The following is a 19,090-nucleotide window of genomic DNA, read 5'->3' as shown; positions in this document are numbered from 1 at the left end:
AACTGCTAATTTCTTGAATTTCAACGTATTAAAGCCTATTTAAATCCATCCTCATTTTCAACGTCTGGTGACAAGTTTGGACTTGCATTCACGAGCTGAATACTATACAGTGTTCTAATAATTGTAATGGAAAAAGTGTTAAGTGTGTTTTTATTGACAAGTAGTTATAATTCAACAAAATCTGTACCACTGATGCAAACTGATTGAGAAACAGGTATTTATTGGGAGGAAAAGCTCAAGTATCCTAGTGTAGCAAAAACATGATATAGAAAGTTTAAAATGATTCCAAAATCTACAAAATATATCGTCGCTATATCAAGTGAGCTCCAAGAAGATTGATATTTTTCTCCAAGTGTTCCAAAAGGTTAAGATCCAGTTCGTCAATGTTTGGAAATGCAGAATACCACGGCAGTTGGCTATTCTCTCATATAACTTCTTTACATGGCAGTTGGCACCACGTCGTTAGGAAGAACAAACTGGTAATATTTGCTCCAGCTCCCCCAAAAGAATCATCACACATCGTCATTTTGAGCTGATTGAATAAAAGATAAATTTGTAAGCAGCAGTTTTAGCAAGTTTAAGTCCCACAAAGACATTTTAAGTTAACAAAACTAAGGCAGCCAACAAAATAAACATGCTACTGCTACTCTTATTTTAACAACTACTACTATTTCTACGCCTCAATTCCAAGCAAGTACTTACTCTTTTCTAATTAATATAATGAAAAAAACTATGAGGTTACATTCGCATAAAGGAGCCGGATCTCCTACAAGCATATTGTAAAAACTAGGAGTAATTCAATATTCATTAGCAAAATCTACAAACGGTCCAATCATTATATACTCCCAGAACAATCAAACTTTATTACAAAGCTTGAAAAAGTAATCAAAAGGGATTTTATGTATTAAAGTTGTGCTCTAAATTTGTAAGCTTCCGAACATAAGGAAAATCCCTTGCAGTCCTCTATGCTTGACCTTCATCTAGTTGTCAATGCCTACAGTATGAAGAACGAAGCATGCAGCACTTAATTGAAGTGAGGAAATAGGAACAGCTAAATAGGTGATGGCTGCTCTTGAAATATATGAGAGAAACAGCAATGACATTAATACTACTTGATTTTGCCTTCTTGTTATTTTCTTAAACTATTAGCACTTGATTTTATTGAACTGTTTCTGGGAAATTCAATTTCTATATGGGAACTTTTCCACTTTATCAGGGTAAAAGAGGTTTTGAGCATGCTGACTAGCCAAACTCAATTCCAATTTTATGATCAAGTAAGACTTTAGCCAAACTCAATTTCATAACCACGAAATCTTTGTTTGAAGCCTAAGGATGCAATTAAAGCACAGCTATTATGCCGAAGATCTCCATTACACCACAGGTATGTTCAAGAAATTCAAGAGGAAAACTTGATTGACTTACCAAAATCTTAAAACAAGGAAAAGGACATCAAAGGAGGGCCCTATAGGTGTTGCTAGATACCTAAATCAAGAATGAAACCCATTGGTTAGACATCCTATAATTGCTATATGTATGGAAGGAAATCGAAGACAAGAGAGAAAGAGAGAAAGAAAACTACATTAACAATGATATGGCGAAAACTTGCTCTAGAGAAATTTATGAGATATGTAGTACAATGCTCCACGAAATAATATATAGTAGCAGGTATTTAAATTTCCAAATCTACTTGAACATGAATGGAGGCTTGGGTTGAAGAACAAGACCAGCAATTGGACCAGATAAGAGCTTCAAATTAGCTACCTAATGCGAATGATTCTGCCATCGAATAGCCCTCTCCTGCAATTACAGTTCAAAACTACTAATCCTAACCTTGAACATCATCAACTAAAGATCATTACTAGAGAGACACATCAGATAATGTTATATGATGCTTCCCTGTTCAACATTCTTCCGTACCCAGCAATCACCAACTTAAAATCAAAATAATAGAAAGGAAAAACCAAAAATTCTTATAATTTTCATCATTTCAAAACCACTTTACATAGACAGTTGACCATTGTTACCTAAAAGTGTCCTTCCCCACTCCCCACCCCAAAAAGTAGGACAACCCACCAATTTTTTTTTTTGTGTGTGTGTTTGCGCGCGCGAGTGCGGGGCAGGGGGGTGGGGGTGGAGGATTAGTTCCTACACATAACAGTGAATATTTTTATGTCCATCATGTAGCTGTACTCCACCAAAACATGGATTAGCCGTCAAACATTTCCACCAGAATTAAAATTAAATTACAACTTACGCAGCACAAATTGCAACACTTTAAACAAGAACAAATCATGAATTGGATAGTCTGCTTTATTTAGGCCAATTAAATCAATAAGGTTAAGGTCGCAATAGTCACATAATTGTTGATAACAGAATCCAGCACACCGTAAACAAATGTATTAGGAAATAGTCAATAGAGTGAAGATACCTTCTGATAGCCAACCGTAACTGTGCATTGAGACAGTCAGCATGGAAGTCATCAAGGCCGAAGCAGTGGCTGTGTGGTATGGTTGCAGTGACTCCACACAAGCGCTCATCTCAGCCGGACACCTTCATATACATAATATTTCTAAGTCACACTGACAAATCTATGTGCATATAACACTAGCTATCCAGAGGCGGATCCAACATATAAGCAGTAGATACATGTGCCGCCACTATCTCGAACTCAAGCTATGGTTTAACTTATACACATTGACAATGTAAATAATTCTCAAGTTTAACAGCTCATGTTTTAGGCATAGATTTGTTTTTTTTAATTCTCTGATGATTGTAAATTGAGTTTTAGTTTGCATAGCAAGCTGAGATAGCTTAGCTATGGCTTTGTAATTACTTCATTGGTTATCAATACAAGACTGTTAGTTACAAACGAAAAATGTAAATAATTACACCATCGGTAATTTAGCAAGTTGTCAATCCATATTATATGCAGTTACCACAACCTGATTGTGTAAATAACTTTTACAAAATTACTATATACTTCCTTTGTTACAATTTATATGACACTCTTTCTATTTTGAGATGTAAAAATTATAATACACAGATCAAAATAAATATTTTAAATTCTACACAATTTATATGACACTCTTTCTATTTTGAGATGCAAAAATTATAATACACAGATCAAAATAAATATTTTAAATTCTACGTCTAGCCAATCATCATCATACAAATTGAAACAAAAGGAATAAAAGTTAAAACTCAATAGAAAATTCAAAGAGAGCTTTTAGAACTATACATATAAAAATTAAGTGGTGTGCTCACTGCGTTTAAATCCTGGATTCACCTACGTGGCTATCAATATATATTTTTTTCTATAGATGGGCAGATGTTACCTGAAGATACGATTGGAGAGAGCACTTCTAGAAGCTGCGCGAAAAGATGAAGGAGCAGTTTTCGATTCGGATGCTATTTTGGAAGCGGAATTGCGGACAGATGGTGACCGGAAAACGGACCTGGCGGCGGCCGATGCGGCGGCGGTGGCCATCCGATACGTAGAACTGCTTGGAAATGTATGGAGGAAATGGAGAAGTTGTGATGAAATCAGAGGGTTTTAGGCATGGAAAATCCCTTGACTCTCTACTAGTTCAAATTGAGCAATTATGAATTTTGTTAAATATTTTTGTCTAATTTTATCCCGCGTTAGAAAAAAGTTTTATGGCTGCCCTTATCTTTTTAGGGAGCTTTAATAAATAATTTTAAATTATAGTAAAAAATTGAAGAAATCCTTGATCTTTTATTTTCGAAAATTTAAACAAATGTAGTGTATCTATTTTATGCAAGAGTTCCGTTCATGATAAAGGGCGACAAAATTGAAACAATTTGAGAAAATAATTGTTTCCGATTTCATTATCGGGTATTACCACTTTTAGCTCGCGTCAGAAACTATTTACATTTGGTAACCGAAAAGTGTATAAATTTGTATATATATATGTATATATAGACTCCAATCTTAAGCCAAAAAGTAAAGACTTTCTTTATAAAATTACCTCCTATGACCAATTACAATGTACAATTTGAATGGGAAAAAATGACATTAACTTTCATGTTTCATTAATACCGATATCCCGTAAAACGGACACATAATTAAAATGATATTTGTAATACAACATAAACGTAAAAATTGCACGGGGCGCTCTATTTGGTCGCTCTCATTTAACCTATACCCATTTTTTTTAAAAGTTTTAACTTGTACCCACTTTTTAAACAACTTCAGCCCCCTTTCTCCTCCTCATTCTCCTCCTCAAAGTTATATCCGCCCTCAATCCGATAGGCCACTCCTTTCTGAAGTTGCTGATTGTGAAAATGTTCCAGTAATTGACATGGGCTGTGGAGATATTCTTGACGAAGTTTATTCTTCAGCTATCTCTTTTAAATAAATATTTCTTACTATTACTCAGAATTCCTTTTAATAGTAAGTACTAAAAACTCAAACGCGACAAGTAATTTGGCAAGAATACTAGCTGTTTGATTTCACAAGGACTTAGATTGCTATGCGATGTGAATTCACACTTTGAAAATCGTCGTGGATTGCCATACGATGTGATTCTCGCTTTGAAGATTATTGTGGATTCATAGTAATAAATAGCAAAAACTTCAGCTCTAGAGCTGAAGTTCAACAGTTACAAAACAAAAATTTCAGCTCTAGAGCTGATGTTCGCCAGTTACAAAAACAAAAACTTCGCCAGTTACAATTACAAAAACAAAAAGTTTAGCTCTAGAGCTGAGCTCGCCAGTTACAAAAACAAAAACTTCAGCTCTTCGCCAGTTACAAAACAAAAACTTCAGCTCTAGAGCTGAACTTCGCCAGTTACAAAAACAAAAAACTTCGCCAGTTACAAAACAAGAAAGCTTCAGTTTTTCAGTTCAGAATCCGGTTTGCCAGTTACAAAAACAAAAACTTCAGCAATTACAAACAAAAACTTCAGCAAATAGCGAACAAAACTTCAGCTACTATGCTTAAGTTCAGCAACTACAAACAAAAACTTCAGCACACTTACTACTTCAGTCCCGTCTTACTAGAATGCTGAAGTTTTGCGTGATTGCCTTTCCTACTTCAGCCCCGTATAAGTTACGCGAAAAAGTGGATACGGTTGCAATTTATTTTGCAAAGCGGGCACAAGTTAAAACATGACCCAAAAACCGGGTATAGATGCAAATACCCCACATAAACCCAATGTTCTAAATAACCCCACCCCCACCCCCATCCCCCTTTTCCAGTTGCTCCAAACAAAAACAAAAAACAAAAAAAACAAAAAAAGGACAGCCCAATACACTAAGCTCCCACTATGTGTGGGGTCCCATGGAAGAGCCGGACCACAGGGGTCTATTGTACGTAGCCCTGCATTTCTGCAAGAAGCTGTTTCCACAGCTCGAACCTGTGACCTCTTGGTCACATGACAACATTTACGTCAAAGTTCCCCTTCCAGTTGCTCCAAACAATTCAGTATAATATAAATTTCGCAATCAACAATGCCAGAGTAATAATTAACCCCATAACTTCCAAAAACTGATAAGAAAGTCCAACTAAAAAAGATAAGAGTAACTCTTTGGTTTAAGAAAGGAAACTTCAACTCCATAAATAACAAATTGTAAGAATACTATCCAAAACGAAAGGCAGCATGCAAGGCTAAGTTTCCAATGAAATAAGAGGTATGTGCCAAAGAAAATCATATCTAAAGCAAAGTATAGGATCTGCACTTCAATTTCAGTGAAGACCAGTGGCTGTTAACAAGGGGACAAGAGGGCAGGATATAACAGGTACAAATATGCTAGTAAAAAATATTTTCTTGGGCTAGCTAAGCCCCTTCATATAGTAAGATTTGGCCAATGTTATACCTCTAAAAACTCATGACTATCCGATAGGAGTCATTTTGCTTTCCTTTTAGACTATAAAGGGAGAACAAATTAGAATCTTGCAACAATCCAGTACTCAATTCTCTTCTTTCGTACATTTCTATGTAAAGGTAGATCCGGTAGCCTCATTGCCACGACGATCTCAGCACATGGACTAACCTTGAAGCAAGCAACCTGAGCTAAATAAATGCGTCTTCGTCTTCATCATCGTCCCCAGACATTCATCTCATGAACAAGTATCCTGGCCCAATTAGATCTTCTAGTGAACTCATTTCATACCATGACTAGTGGTCATCCCTATACTCGGGATTCTCTTTCAAGATGACAAAGCCTTCAAGAATGGGCGAGATTGGAATGTACCTGCATTAACAAGAAAATGTGAGTAGATGGGACTAGTTATACTGACGGGAAAAGTGTGTTTGTGTTCCCTCAGTTACTGAGGTTCCAATTTTGGGACTCATGACATTCGATAGAGCATAATAGCATATGTCTATGCTAAGTGGAGCTTGTATTAGTACTTTTAAAGTAAGCAATACAGGTTTAGAAATTGCCACCGAATATATAAGGAAAAATACTATACTAAGCCACTAAAAATAGCATATCACAGCTGCATGTTCATCTGATAAAAATTGATCAGATTGGCATGACTCTAGTGGTAAGACTAGTAGTATCTAGTTTGGTAAGATCAAATGTTCATAGCCAAAAATTATGGTAAAAAAAAAAGATTGTCAAATAATTAAGAGACAAAGGTGCACTTTTCCCTTAAAGAAAAATAGTGAAAAAATGGATCAACAACCATGCAATACAATTAGCAAGTTCAAGGGGGGAGGACAATACTTTTCTGTAGCAAGCTCAGCTCGATCCCCAGCAGCAAGGAGAACTGGGGTTGAGTGTGTTTGAAACCCCGTAATCGTCTTCGGTCGACCCGCCTGACCGATAACATCAACAGCTTGGCCAACTCGGACAGGCACTGACAAGGGTTTTAAATTCTCATCCACAGTCATCAGCATCCTTGGCTGCAAAGAAGAAGCAAACGTATGAATGATTAAAGAAAACAAAAGGGCGGCCGCAGGAGGGGGGCTCTAAAACACAGAGAAGAGAAACCAACCAACAGCCACCAAAAAGGACCAAAGTAGAGGGAGGGAAAGGCTAGTTCAACAGATAGCAAACCTGCATCGCCAGTGTCAGAAAATAAAGCACATAGTGGTATTTCCCCAAGATAATGGCCTTCATATCAAGACATACGTGCAGCAGAGTTACGAGTCCAGCCAGTGCAGTCCTGGAACAGTTCAAAATTTAAGAGGCAACAACAGATTGAGTGTTTGAAGGATCAAAACGGCTAGCTCATGAAGCACCGGTTCAATTATACATGTCAATTTTGATAGGAGGTTTAAGATAACAAATCTGCCAAACACTTCAAAAGAAACAAGGATATAACAGATCCTTTAACGGCAGTTCTCTGTTTATCTGCAAATATTCACTTGATCCTCTTTCAGAAAACCCTTATTAACTAGGTAAAAGACATAGATTTCAACTCAAAAATATCAGTTAGTAAAATGAGCCTCTAAGGGATTTACATAAGTAAATGCTTCTTCTGAGACAAAATATTTTGGAGAAGAATGCTTTATAATAGAAGAGAAAACTTACGGAGATAACAAAAATCGTTCAGAATGATATGGTGAAAGAGTTATCAAGCCCTTTCCCAAATGGACAAGACCTTGGGCGATTCGCACCTAAGTAGCAGATGCCAATGATTAGAGTAAGGGGGTTAGTAAACACAACTATGGACTAGTCACCAGAGAAAAATGATAATTTTTTATTTCTTACACAGAAAAGAAGGTTGGCTTCTTTGTAATAGTAACTGGACAGGTTACGCAGCATGCCAGCTATTCGAGCATTGTTTGTTCCGGCACCTATCAATCCCAACGAAATGATAGCAGCCTGTAGAATTTAGAGAAGTTTTCAGATTCAACAATCTAATAGCCACACAAATAACTATAGTCATCCAAAATTACCATTGCTACTTCACTGTCTGAATCATGACTAAGCCTGCTCAGTGTGTCCATGACATTGACCTATCCAAGTCAGCACAATATGTTACCAAGAGATACAAGCAGAAGAAAAGGAAAAACAGGCCTGCCACGACTAGTCAATAAAAGAGGTAAAACCAGAAAATTAACACAACCAAAGGAAGTAAAAGAAAAGTATGGAAATAGAAGTCAATGGTATGGATACTTCTGAAAATCATACCTTTGGATTTGATATGCAGAGGAGCGCAAGAGCCAATGGAACTGCTCTTCTAATATTTTGCTCTCCATACTGCAAAAGATGTTCTAGGGAGCGTATTGTCATTTCAAGCCCCAATTCTTCAGACATTGCTACCATTGCAATACCAAGGACAGCTGGTCCCTGATAGGTTTCACCCTTTTCAAGATGTTGAGCGCATTGACCAAGAAAGTGTTGGACCTAGAATAAAATAACAGTCAGCAATTGCACTTATCCTAACCAGAATCAGTTGGAAGTGAAAGGAGAAGAAACTTGTATTACCTTGAGTACGTTGCCTGTCCCAGCATAGGCACAAGAAAGCAGGGTCATATCACAATGCTTTCTGATCTTCTCGTGGAAAGTTTTCGAAACTTCAGCTGTAGCTTCGACACTTTCCTATAGGACATGATAGAGGGATACCAAATCAAAAAAGAATACAATCCAACAGAGTTGAATGAATATTGATGAATCTGAAAATCTAGACTATAGTGATACAAAATGCTAGTCTGCACAGATTTTCTTCAGTCTCTACAAAAACCAAGGCCTGTAACTTTTTTTCAGGTACCTGCTTCCCAAGGTATAAAAGACCAAGACCCAGAGGCAAGAGACGGGCAAGGGGCTCCCCCAATTCTGACTCGCTTCGCTCCATCAATGCAAATATGATTGCCTGGGCAATCTCTTCATTACATGAACCCACGTACACCAAGCCCAATGATATTGCAGCGAATGCAATGACATCAAGGGACGCCTTATTATCTCCAAGTATGGGAGTCAATATACTTCTGATCTGAAAAACAGCGAGCACTCAATTGTAATATTCCTCTATATCCAAACTGATCTTCTAGAGTTCCAAAAACAAGGTAGAATTTTGTAAGCAAATGGAAAGACTAAAGGACAGCGCTGAAAGTTTATTCTTTTTTTTTTTTTGAGAATGGTAACAAATACGCTGAAAGTTTATTCTTGAATCTTGTCTAGCCAAATCCAAAAAGAAAAACATAGGAACTTTACCTGCTCATTCTGAGCACCTGCATAAGCAAGACCCAGGCCCATTATAGCACCTATTCTAATTGAAGGATCATCTTTGTCTACATATTCAGCAAGAAGTGCCAATGCCTGCACAAAGAATAGAGTGAAATCTCAGGATATGAAAATTTGCAGCAAGAATTAGTACAAACATCAGAGGAAGCTTACTGGATCACAATCATTCTTGATGCCACAGTTTACAATTCCAACTCCTAATAGTGCACCAGCAATGACATGGGTATCAGTACTATGAAAATATTTATCAAGTTGTGCAAGCCCAGAATCAACATCCCAAAGCAGGATCATCCCCTAAATATGGGAAAGAACAATTAATAGCTGCTGATAGGTAATCAACAAGGAGAGTCGAATGAATTAGTAAAACTATATACCAGACTAGCTGCAGCACTAGCCTTGCCATGTTCTTTATTTTTGAAAAGCCAGCTTGTGGAGGAACCACCACTTGTGGCCTCTGATGGTACCGTCATCAACTTATCCTGCAGCAAAAACAAAATTAGAGTTATTTACAGTAGCCAGATACATAACAAGCTACAAAAATACAATCATATATCTATGATTATATCGTATTTGAAAAATACAACATAACTCATTTTACCTGACCAAAACCAGCATTGACAAATGCATTGACAAATGTAGCAGCCAAATTTTGTCTAGCCGAGTCGACACTTGCTCCCGCACTAGCTCGGCCATCAAGCAAATGTGGCTAACAAATCGAAACAAGAAGTGATTAGTGATATTTTACACAAAAGCTTTTTCTTTGTGATAATAACTAATAAACATAAAGATAAATCTCTCCGGATGAAGTGTCTTCATAAATGACCGAATTGGTTAAGTGGTTGTTTTTTATCTCTCTTTGGAAGGGCAAAAGAAAACTGAGGCAAACTACTCCCAAAATTACTTAGAATATGAGAAAGGATGGGAAAAAGAGATGAAATAAAGGGAAAAAAAGATAAATTTAAAAGAAATGAGCATATTGACCGATAATTAATACTCCCTCCATTTCAATTTAGATGAGGTAGTTTGACTCGGCATGGAGTTTAAGAAAGAAAAAGAAAGACTTTTGAAACTTGTGGTCCTAAAAGCTTAAGGGCTAAAAGCTTTGCAGGGCCATGATATTTATGTGGCTATAAAAGCTTCTCATTAAGAGTAAAATGGATAAAATGAAAAGTTTAAAGTTAAATTGTTTCCAAATATAAAAATGTGTCATTCTTTTCGGAACGGACTAATAAGGAAAGCACCTAATCTAAATTGAAACGGAGGAAGTAACTAAACTGAAACTGGATGCTGGAAAAACAATGCAAGAATGACATGAGATACTATTCTTGCAGGACAAAAAAGCAGGAGACAGGGCCAGTAACATATACCTCTAGCACAATGTCAGGTCAATCACTTCAAATACGGGATATCGACTATGTTGCGCGGACTCTCCAAAATGTAGCCGCACCCGTGTCGGATCCTTCAAAAATGCACTACTTTTGGAGGATCCGACACGTATCTGGCCACATTTTCGGAGAGTCCGAGCAACATAGGATATCGAACAAATGCAACAGTATATGCAAATCAAGCATGGTAAGAAGGAGGTTTAATTAGAAAGTTAACCTTGTATATGTCATCAGGGGTTTTGGGTTCCATGACCTCAATATCACGAGCAAGTGCAAGATAGCCTTCACTTAATTTCGTATTGTTAATAATTTCCTGCAATCCTTCTCTCTCTTCATCACCCGCACACATCTCTTCATCAAGGTCAAACGTTTGACCCTGCGATTCAAAATCGTCAAATTAGTATTTTGGATCTATTACTAACATAAAACTAAGTTGACAAGCCATAAAGCCGCCTGTAAATAACTCAACATTTTTTTGTTTTATCTGCTCTACAGACCTGAGAAGCCATATACCTGGCAAGGAATACAAGGCACAAGAGCGATTACAGGGAAATAAAAGAAATAATGGAGTGATAGTTCACTTAATCATTCTCTGATAAGTAGTGCATTGATCATTTCACCAACAATATCTCATAGAACAGTAGCGCAGGAAAAGCACTGCTATAAGACCTCAAAGATCAAAATCTGAATTAGAGGTATTCTTCACCCCCTAACCAAAAAGAAGAAACAGGAAGAAAAATTGAATTTTTCTACATGCTGGTATTTTCTGATAAATCAAAATAGCACACACAATGGAGAACTTACATGGCGAGCAAGGATGTAACAGAACTGCTTCTTCAGTAGAAGATCATCGCATGACGTAAAAACTTGCTTTATAGACTGCAAGGAAAGACGCAAACCAAAACAATTACAAGAACTCAGATTTAAAATTTTACAATCAAATGATCAACTAGTGTCTGACAGAAATACTTCAAATTAGCTAGTAATAGCAAGCAGTGCAGACCTGCATGTTGTCTAGGGCTAAAGCAGTCACAATTGCTAGCGGATACTCCTGAAATTTCATGTATATAGTGTATGCAATATCAAGAACCAACATGTCATCAGGTCCAGGAAGGTATCTGTAAGACAGCAAAAGACATGAGTGCTGAAGCAGAGGTCATAGACAGAGAAAATCAGATGGAAGAAAGATTGAGACAGACAGACGATGACAAAAGAAAGAATCATTCCAGTATTTTACAAGGCACAAGCACTTTAGCTTGCCTTCTACTACATGGTACACAATAATAAATTGAGCTTAGAGGGGGAAAAGGAGTTTGAAACTCTCAGTAGCTCAAGCAAGACTTGGAAACAGCATACACTATTAATCAGACAGCACAAAGTATTAATTCAAATTTCACATCCACAGCACTATCTATTATTAGAAGATTGGCTTTTAAGGGGTACGAGGAAAGGTATCTCATGTCTATTCAGAGGATATGCCTTTAAAAGAAAATTCAAACACAGCCAACCAACTATAATTAATAGATATCATGCACTAATTCCTGAATGAACTCACTTCCAATTGCAATGTTTTTGGAAACTCTGTAGACGCTTTGACATTGGATCGGCATAGAAAAGAGCTAGTCTCCTATGGTACACGAGCAAGAAAACAACCTTACATAGAAAATCAAGAAAGCTCTTGCCTGGGAACAGGGAATTTCCTAATTTTTCAAGTTTACATCTACGAATCTGCTACCTCAAAAATGCAACAACAAATAAGATCACATATATGCATGTTCAAGATGCTCACAAGGAGTATATAAACCTCTCTGGGTTTACATTAGCTTAGTGATAAATGAATAATACTTGAGAAGCACGATATCAGAATTTGTTATTTAACCTGTTAGTCATAACTCATGAGCTGAAGTTAAGATCAAAGATTCTGGTTTCAAAAGAAACCACAGATAAGGCAGAGGAATAAAAGAAGAGAGAAGCATATAGACTGGCGTACAAAATTTCCTCCGGAACAAATTCCAAACAAGAAAAATCCAAGGGATTCAGATATTCAAAAGGGAATAACCACAACCATGCCCAGATACGACTTACTTTGCAAAACTGGTAAGGTAGGCACATGTCCTTTTACAATTGCTGCTATCCACATGCTCCACCAAGAGATCAAGGTCTTCAACCTAAAATTATGCAAAGATATTTCTCACTGATGTGCATACTCTAAAATGATGCATAGTATACCGGAAAGAAACAGTACCTCGATTAATAGATCGACAGCGTCAGGTTCGGCATTATGCTGCATTGCAAAATAAAATATCAATGGAAACATTCAGAGAGAAGAAAAAGAGAAGATAAATACAGAGAGATCTATGCATCTGCATAGGAGCACGGTGTATAGTAGCAACCTCCTACATTCTATCCTTCAACTTGTCACAATAGACAACATATAGTCATAGATGAATAATGATACCTTCATGTTGAAAGAAACAATTTGTTGCACAAGCTCCATAAGATCGTCAATTGGGGCCTCTTCACTCTGAAATAATACATAGAGAGGGCTTGAATATAAGGAAGCCAATGACAACTGATTCACGTCAGAATTATAGCATGATTTAAAAGTAAAAATGCATGTCTCAAGGCATGAACTCTTTTTTCTTAACCCAAATTCCCAAAAAAAAAAAAAAAATAAGGGGGGGATTAGGCCAAGGCACAATGTTAAAAAAATACCTACCTCCAAGGAAATCTATATATAAACATGTGCAGATAATGAAAACAAAGTAAAAGCATTAGATACAAAAGTAAATACTCTTTGTATACAGGCTCGTTATTTGCCCTTTCTTTTAATGAAATTTCTTACTTTATCCAAAAAATAGTAAATATAATACTCCCTCTGTTTCATTCTATATAATGGTATTTGATTGGCACGGACTTAAGATTCAATTTGACTCATACTTCATCCAAAATAAGATGTTAATTCGGCTCATATAATTAGTGATGATGGAGAGAATATAAAAATGGTGATCACAGAGAGAGCAAACTCAAATCAAAGTTAAAGTGTGAATAGTTTAATGAATTTAAATTCTTAAAAGTTGTGAATTAAAATGGTGTCAAACATTTTGAAACATCCCAAAATGGAAAGAGTGTCAAATAAATTGGATGAGATAGAGTGGCAAGTAGCGGTGATCCAGAAAATAAAAAATATTAGACTAGAGACAAGAAATTCCTCAATAAACAGCACTACCTCATGAACAGTGAACAGCTACATTCTACTCACACTTTACGAGAACCTCGAAATGAAGAAATACCAACCTGCCGTTTTGCATACTCTTGTCCAATTTCTCCTGCCAAGTTCCTGTCACAAACAGTCAGCATTAACCAGCAATATCCAAATACAAATACAGGAGGAAATTGACTTTTTTTTTGGGCCAGATTTTAGGTGAAAATGAATAATGCAGAAATTGGATATGATAGCATGTAGTCTCATACACATCAAGTAATATCTAAAACAACTAATATTTTATCACTGCAATTAAATGCCATCAAAAATCCATTTTCATGCACATCAGATACTAATTACAACTGCATTACAGTCTGCAGCAGCATTGGTACAATTTACTACATATTTTAGCATAGCTGAAGTACAAGGAAACATATGCTAACCTAACATATTCATGTCCCCAGGAACCAATGTCACCTTCAGATCCCAACAGTCTATACTTCAAGCTCTCCTGTAAGAACCAAAGAAAATTAACAATACCCCATTATAGCTCATGAAGATGCTTAAGCTCGTAAGAACAGAATAAATAGCATATCAAAGAATAAATAGAACATACCCTTTCTCCTTCAGCAGACATTGTCAAAGCCAGAACAGACAGTATATCTGCCAGAAGTTTCTGCATGCAGTGAAGTTAAAACATGTGAATTGGTATATTCAAATTTCATCAGAGAAGTGCGTGGAGAAGTCAATACCTTCAAATCAGAATCCGGCATATTCTCATAAAATCCCTTTAGTGTTCCATAATGGGGACGCAAGAACTTTAGTGGTTTTGGGACCGACGTCATGGAGCTTGTAGCAGTACGAATTTCCTGCCTGCAACAAAGAAAAGATGAGTAAGCAAAAAGATAACATCCTAGTTTACTTTTCTCCACTTACTGTAAACATCATCAACAACTTCTGGATATTGAAAATCTTAAATTGTCATGACATTCCTCTTATAGCATTTTACACAACTTAACTAATGGACCTTCTATTATTGAAATACCATGATGACTAAGCATTATGATTTTCAAAAATTACATAATGATACAGTATACTGACTACGCATTAATTTTTTTGTTTAATAGATAGATTGACTATACATTATTTTGTGAATATATTGACTATATATCATAAAAGTCTATCTTCCTAGTCTCCATCTCAATTTCAACTGTGTGATAGAAGGAAAGAAAACAGTATTTTCCAAAATACGACACCCAAATATGCACAAGTGAACTATGTCTCATAGGCTGAATTTAAGAACGGCAATCGTTCAGATACCCAGTGGACCATTGACGGTAAGTTCACATCCAGTAATGTTTTTAATGCTAGCATTTTGGATTAATATTCAAGTATCCACTCGATCCACCCAATTAAAAATGGGTTGGATAATTGATTTAAACCAGGTCAAATACGGATCATCTGAAAAAAAAGGATATTTGATGGGTAAAAAATGGGTTTCAGAATCCCCCAACCAGTCAAACTCGTCAAAGACTAGAAAGTTCTTCACTGCCTCTGCTGCCGTTTTATGGCCCAAGAAAGGCTTTGTTACGTTGTTGCCAATCAAATGTCGAAGTTTCTGACATCCTTCACAACACTTCAGTAACTTTTTTTTCTTTTTTCTTTTTTAAGGAGGTAGTTTATTACTTTCTGAGCAAAAACCACGAGCACCTTAAGGCATGAGAAGATGACAATTGCCCCTGAAAAAATAATTTAACCCAATGCGTCTGCAACATTAGTGCTTTTGAAGGATTTTGAGTTTCATTTAAAAATCTTTTTTCAGTCATAAAATATGCATAATTTTCTTATAAAAGTACAGATATCAAAATAAGGTTTTTTTGCTGCTTAGGTGATTGAGCTCCTTGAAGAAATTTGATGGTACTTCCTTCTAACTTATCTTTAAAGAATTGAAGATTAAATTTAGTCAGTCTGAACTTCTTTCCATCAGTATTGCCCTTAGTGTGTACTGTTTCTCTTGAAAGGATTAGCAGTTTTTTCTATATGTTGGAACTGGACTATGTTTGCTGAAACTGGTGCTGGATAATACGGATACCTGTGTAACCTATTATCCATCACTCAACTTATTTTTATCCGTGTGAAATATGGGGGGATCGGATAATTTACCCGTTTTTGTCTAACCCATTTTCAACCTGCCGATATCTGATATGACCCGTCCATTTGCTAGCTAGAAATGTTTTATACAGACTGTCAAAGAAAAGTTGCAGCTCTTGTATTTATGATCATGTACTAATGACACACTTGTTCTAATTGTAGGTGTACTTGGTGCATATCCTAGAGATTCATAAGAAAAAGGGACAAGGGACCATCTTCCACCTGCTACTACGCACTACCGCTCTAGCAAAAAAAGTTCTCATGATTATGATTGTGTACTGATGACATGCATGTTCTAATTGTAGGTGTACTTGGCACATTTCATTGGGGATTCCTAAACAACAACACTGTGGGACCCTCTTCACCGGCTATTACCACTCTTGCAAAGAAAGCACATTAAAGAACTAAATGGAAGTCTTAACAGTCAGTTCCCTCATTCATGCAAGATGACTGCTGTCCCAAGAGTTCCTTCAAATACAATTAAGATCTGTAGAACTTCTAACATAACTGAAATCCACAATAATCCTGAGATTCTATGCTACAAAATAGCTTCATAAACACACCTCTTATGCCAATAAACTCTTGACTATATTACATCAGTCCATTAGAAGTGAACAAAAAATGCAGGCCGATATCTTGCTACCATTATCAAAAAAAACAAATGCAGGTCGCTATCAACTATGCATTCAAGTGTATTAAATGAAATTTTAATAAGATACAAAGGGAAGAAAAACCTCATGCTCTCCAGGGCAACCTTCTGAAGTCCAGGATCTGCATCCTGGACTCTCTCCACATATAGTTCCAATTGCTGCTTCAAAGCCAAATCCTCCTCCGACTAAACCCAATAACATAAAACAATAAATAAGAAGCAAAGATACATAAGCTAAAAGTGACAACAAAGAGCCAGCTATGTAAGATATTGGAGTTTGTTTAAACCAATTTTGCTTATCCCTCATTCTATTGAATTAACATGACTATCTTAAAGTAAGAAAATATCACTCCATCCGTCCGAAAAGCATCTGGATTTAGAGTTTATTTGTCTAAAACATTGCTCCTTATAGGTGATACCAACTAGAAGACTAAGCTCATTTGAAGATTCATTAGTATATTAGAGATATAACCACTAAAATATATTATACAACCCCTAGAAATATATACTCTTTTAAGTACGGAGTATTGAATTATTATAGACCCAAACAAAACAATTATGATATTGAAAATTCATACAGCCAATCCCAAGCTAGTTGGGATTGAGGCGTTGTTGTTGTCAGTGGTGAGTGTAGCTTTTGAGCTACGGCTTCAATGGAACCCAGTATTTTTTACAAAAGAATGTATATATATGTATGTGTGTGTGTGTGTGTGTGAAACCCCACAAAACTTTCAACAAATATTAGATTCTCAACCAATAATTCAAAGGTATTGTGAGTTAAATCCTAAGAACTTTTTTTAAACCTCGACTATTCCATCAGGTACCTACTACATTCCACCAGCACAGATACCGAGTAACTCTGTCACCAAAGATCAGGCAGAAGGAAGTTTGAAGGTAGAAGCCATGAAGTTCACATGCTGAATCTGCCTCAGGTTTTTGTTGTATTGTTCCTCAAATTTTTTGAAAATTTTATATTACTAAAACTACGTACAGGATTCTAACATCGCCATTTATATAATTAAACTGCTTAGACAATGGTTGGAAAATAATATCAAACTGCTAGACTCATCAAATAGTATGCAAAATAAGACATGAAAAATAACGCATTAATTAAAAGCAACTTAAAATTTTCTTATCCTTTTTTCCTATTTCCTTTTTCTCTTCTTAAAATAACTGAATGAGTAATGACTTTTCAAACTTGTATAGAAATATTAATGTAATAATTTTAATCGGACTAATCTTAATTGATACTCACTAGATCTTCGTCTTTCTTGTCATCCTTCTTCTTTGGATCCTTTGAGGGAACCTTCACCGTCGCCTCTTCTCCGGTATGTTTTCCGGCGCCGGCGCTAGTACCGGTACTGTTCGGATCCGGAGTTTTCGACATTTTGCTAAAACCCTAGTAAGTAAATTGATCGAGAAGAACACTGGATTACACAAAGATATGAGTAGCTAGCTGTTCAAGTACTAAAATGAGAACAAACAGGAAAAATCTTACGCTTAAGCCCTAAATATGGAAAAACCAAAGCTTCTTTTTTTCTTTTAAGTGCTAAAGCTTTTCCTTTTCACCAAGCAAAGGTTTTTCTATTTAATCTCTGGGTTTTAATAAATGAATTTTAATAAAAATTCCGAGAAAAAAATAAACTAAAATAAGTTAGCTTTTCTTGGTCGATAATACATAATAACCCTCAACTTATCCCGAATTATCAAATTGCACACTAAACTTTGCAAGGACTATACTAGTGTTTTACTCTCCTAGGAGCTTGAGATGAAAAGGAGAAGATTAAGCTAGTGTTTGCACATAGATATGGTTGAAATTTGTAAAAAGAGCTTTTAAAATTATGTTAAAAAATAATTTTTGAAAGTTATAAGTTGTATTTGGACATATATTTTATTTGAAAAAACTTGAAGTTTTGTGAGTGAAAGAAAAAATTTCAACCAAAAACTATCCTAAACCAATTTTTGGGAACTTAAAAAGAAAATTAAAAAACTGATCATGTTCATGAACAAAGAGTGTTAAAAAAATTTAAAAATATACCCAAAATCTATGGCCAATCGTCTTATCTCCATTTTGGCAAAAAGTTGCTTAATGTGCCATTGTTTTTCAATGGCTATCTCGTTGGAGATTTCAAGAAGTTGTATGTGGTTAAAAAAAATAAAAAATTGGTGATAAAAAGTAAATAGTGGAATATATGTGTCAAATGAGTGTCTTACACCACTCTATATAAAACTTGGTTATCTAGTAGCTAAGGGGTATTTATTCAATTTTTAAATAATTCAAAGAGTAAATCGACTCCCACCAAAGTTTAACACGCAGATGAGAATTTAAGAGTAGAGGCAAAGCAAGAATTGAAGTTTATGAGTTGTGAATTTGTCACGAAACTTATAATTCGTCTTAGTATGAGTTCACAACTAAATATTTATGTTGTTATGAAATATTATAATTATATTAGTGGGTGTCTATAACTCCTAAAGAAGTTACTCCCACTACTCTTCTCCATTATGTAGATAACTCCCACTACTTCTCACCATTATAGTTGT

General features: G+C 35.9%; 2 protein-coding genes across 5 annotated transcripts; both read right to left on the bottom strand.

Moving 5' to 3' along the window:
• On the bottom strand, window positions 136-3,654 carry LOC109230866 (protein NUCLEAR FUSION DEFECTIVE 6, chloroplastic/mitochondrial). Of its 4 annotated transcripts, none has more exons than XR_002068718.1 (4): window positions 3,336-3,652; window positions 2,429-2,550; window positions 1,423-1,482; window positions 136-532 (listed from the first exon to the last, which is right to left on the bottom strand). XR_002068718.1 is itself a non-coding variant. In XM_019396325.1 (3 exons), the coding sequence occupies exons 1-3, from the start codon at window positions 3,485-3,487 to the stop codon at window positions 513-515; spliced, it is 294 nt and encodes a 97-aa protein (XP_019251870.1). In that variant the 5' UTR covers window positions 3,488-3,650; the 3' UTR covers window positions 136-512. The 4 variants fall into 4 exon arrangements, 2 of the variants coding, with proteins under 2 accessions (XP_019251870.1, XP_019251871.1); XR_002068719.1 differs by lacking the exon at window positions 136-532 and adding an exon at window positions 685-994; XM_019396325.1 differs by lacking the exon at window positions 1,423-1,482 and having other exon boundaries at window positions 3,336-3,650.
• LOC109230865 (26S proteasome non-ATPase regulatory subunit 2 homolog A-like) lies at window positions 5,637-18,154 on the bottom strand. Its single transcript, XM_019396324.1, has 26 exons — window positions 18,048-18,154; window positions 17,805-17,948; window positions 16,635-16,735; window positions 14,502-14,622; window positions 14,366-14,425; window positions 14,193-14,260; window positions 13,842-13,884; window positions 13,003-13,068; window positions 12,790-12,828; window positions 12,630-12,712; window positions 11,548-11,662; window positions 11,349-11,423; window positions 10,762-10,920; window positions 9,758-9,865; window positions 9,534-9,638; window positions 9,313-9,453; window positions 9,130-9,234; window positions 8,687-8,908; window positions 8,404-8,517; window positions 8,107-8,322; window positions 7,872-7,931; window positions 7,684-7,797; window positions 7,504-7,589; window positions 7,027-7,135; window positions 6,694-6,872; window positions 5,637-6,216 (listed from the first exon to the last, which is right to left on the bottom strand). The coding sequence occupies exons 2-26, from the start codon at window positions 17,934-17,936 to the stop codon at window positions 6,141-6,143; spliced, it is 2,697 nt and encodes an 898-aa protein (XP_019251869.1). The 5' UTR covers window positions 17,937-17,948; window positions 18,048-18,154; the 3' UTR covers window positions 5,637-6,140.

The sequence above is a fragment of the Nicotiana attenuata genome, chromosome 8 (assembly GCF_001879085.1).
Source record: "Nicotiana attenuata strain UT chromosome 8, NIATTr2, whole genome shotgun sequence".
Classification (NCBI taxonomy): domain Eukaryota; kingdom Viridiplantae; phylum Streptophyta; class Magnoliopsida; order Solanales; family Solanaceae; genus Nicotiana; species Nicotiana attenuata.
Note: the sequence above shows the minus strand (reverse complement) of the source record. Positions and strands in the feature narration are given on the sequence as shown.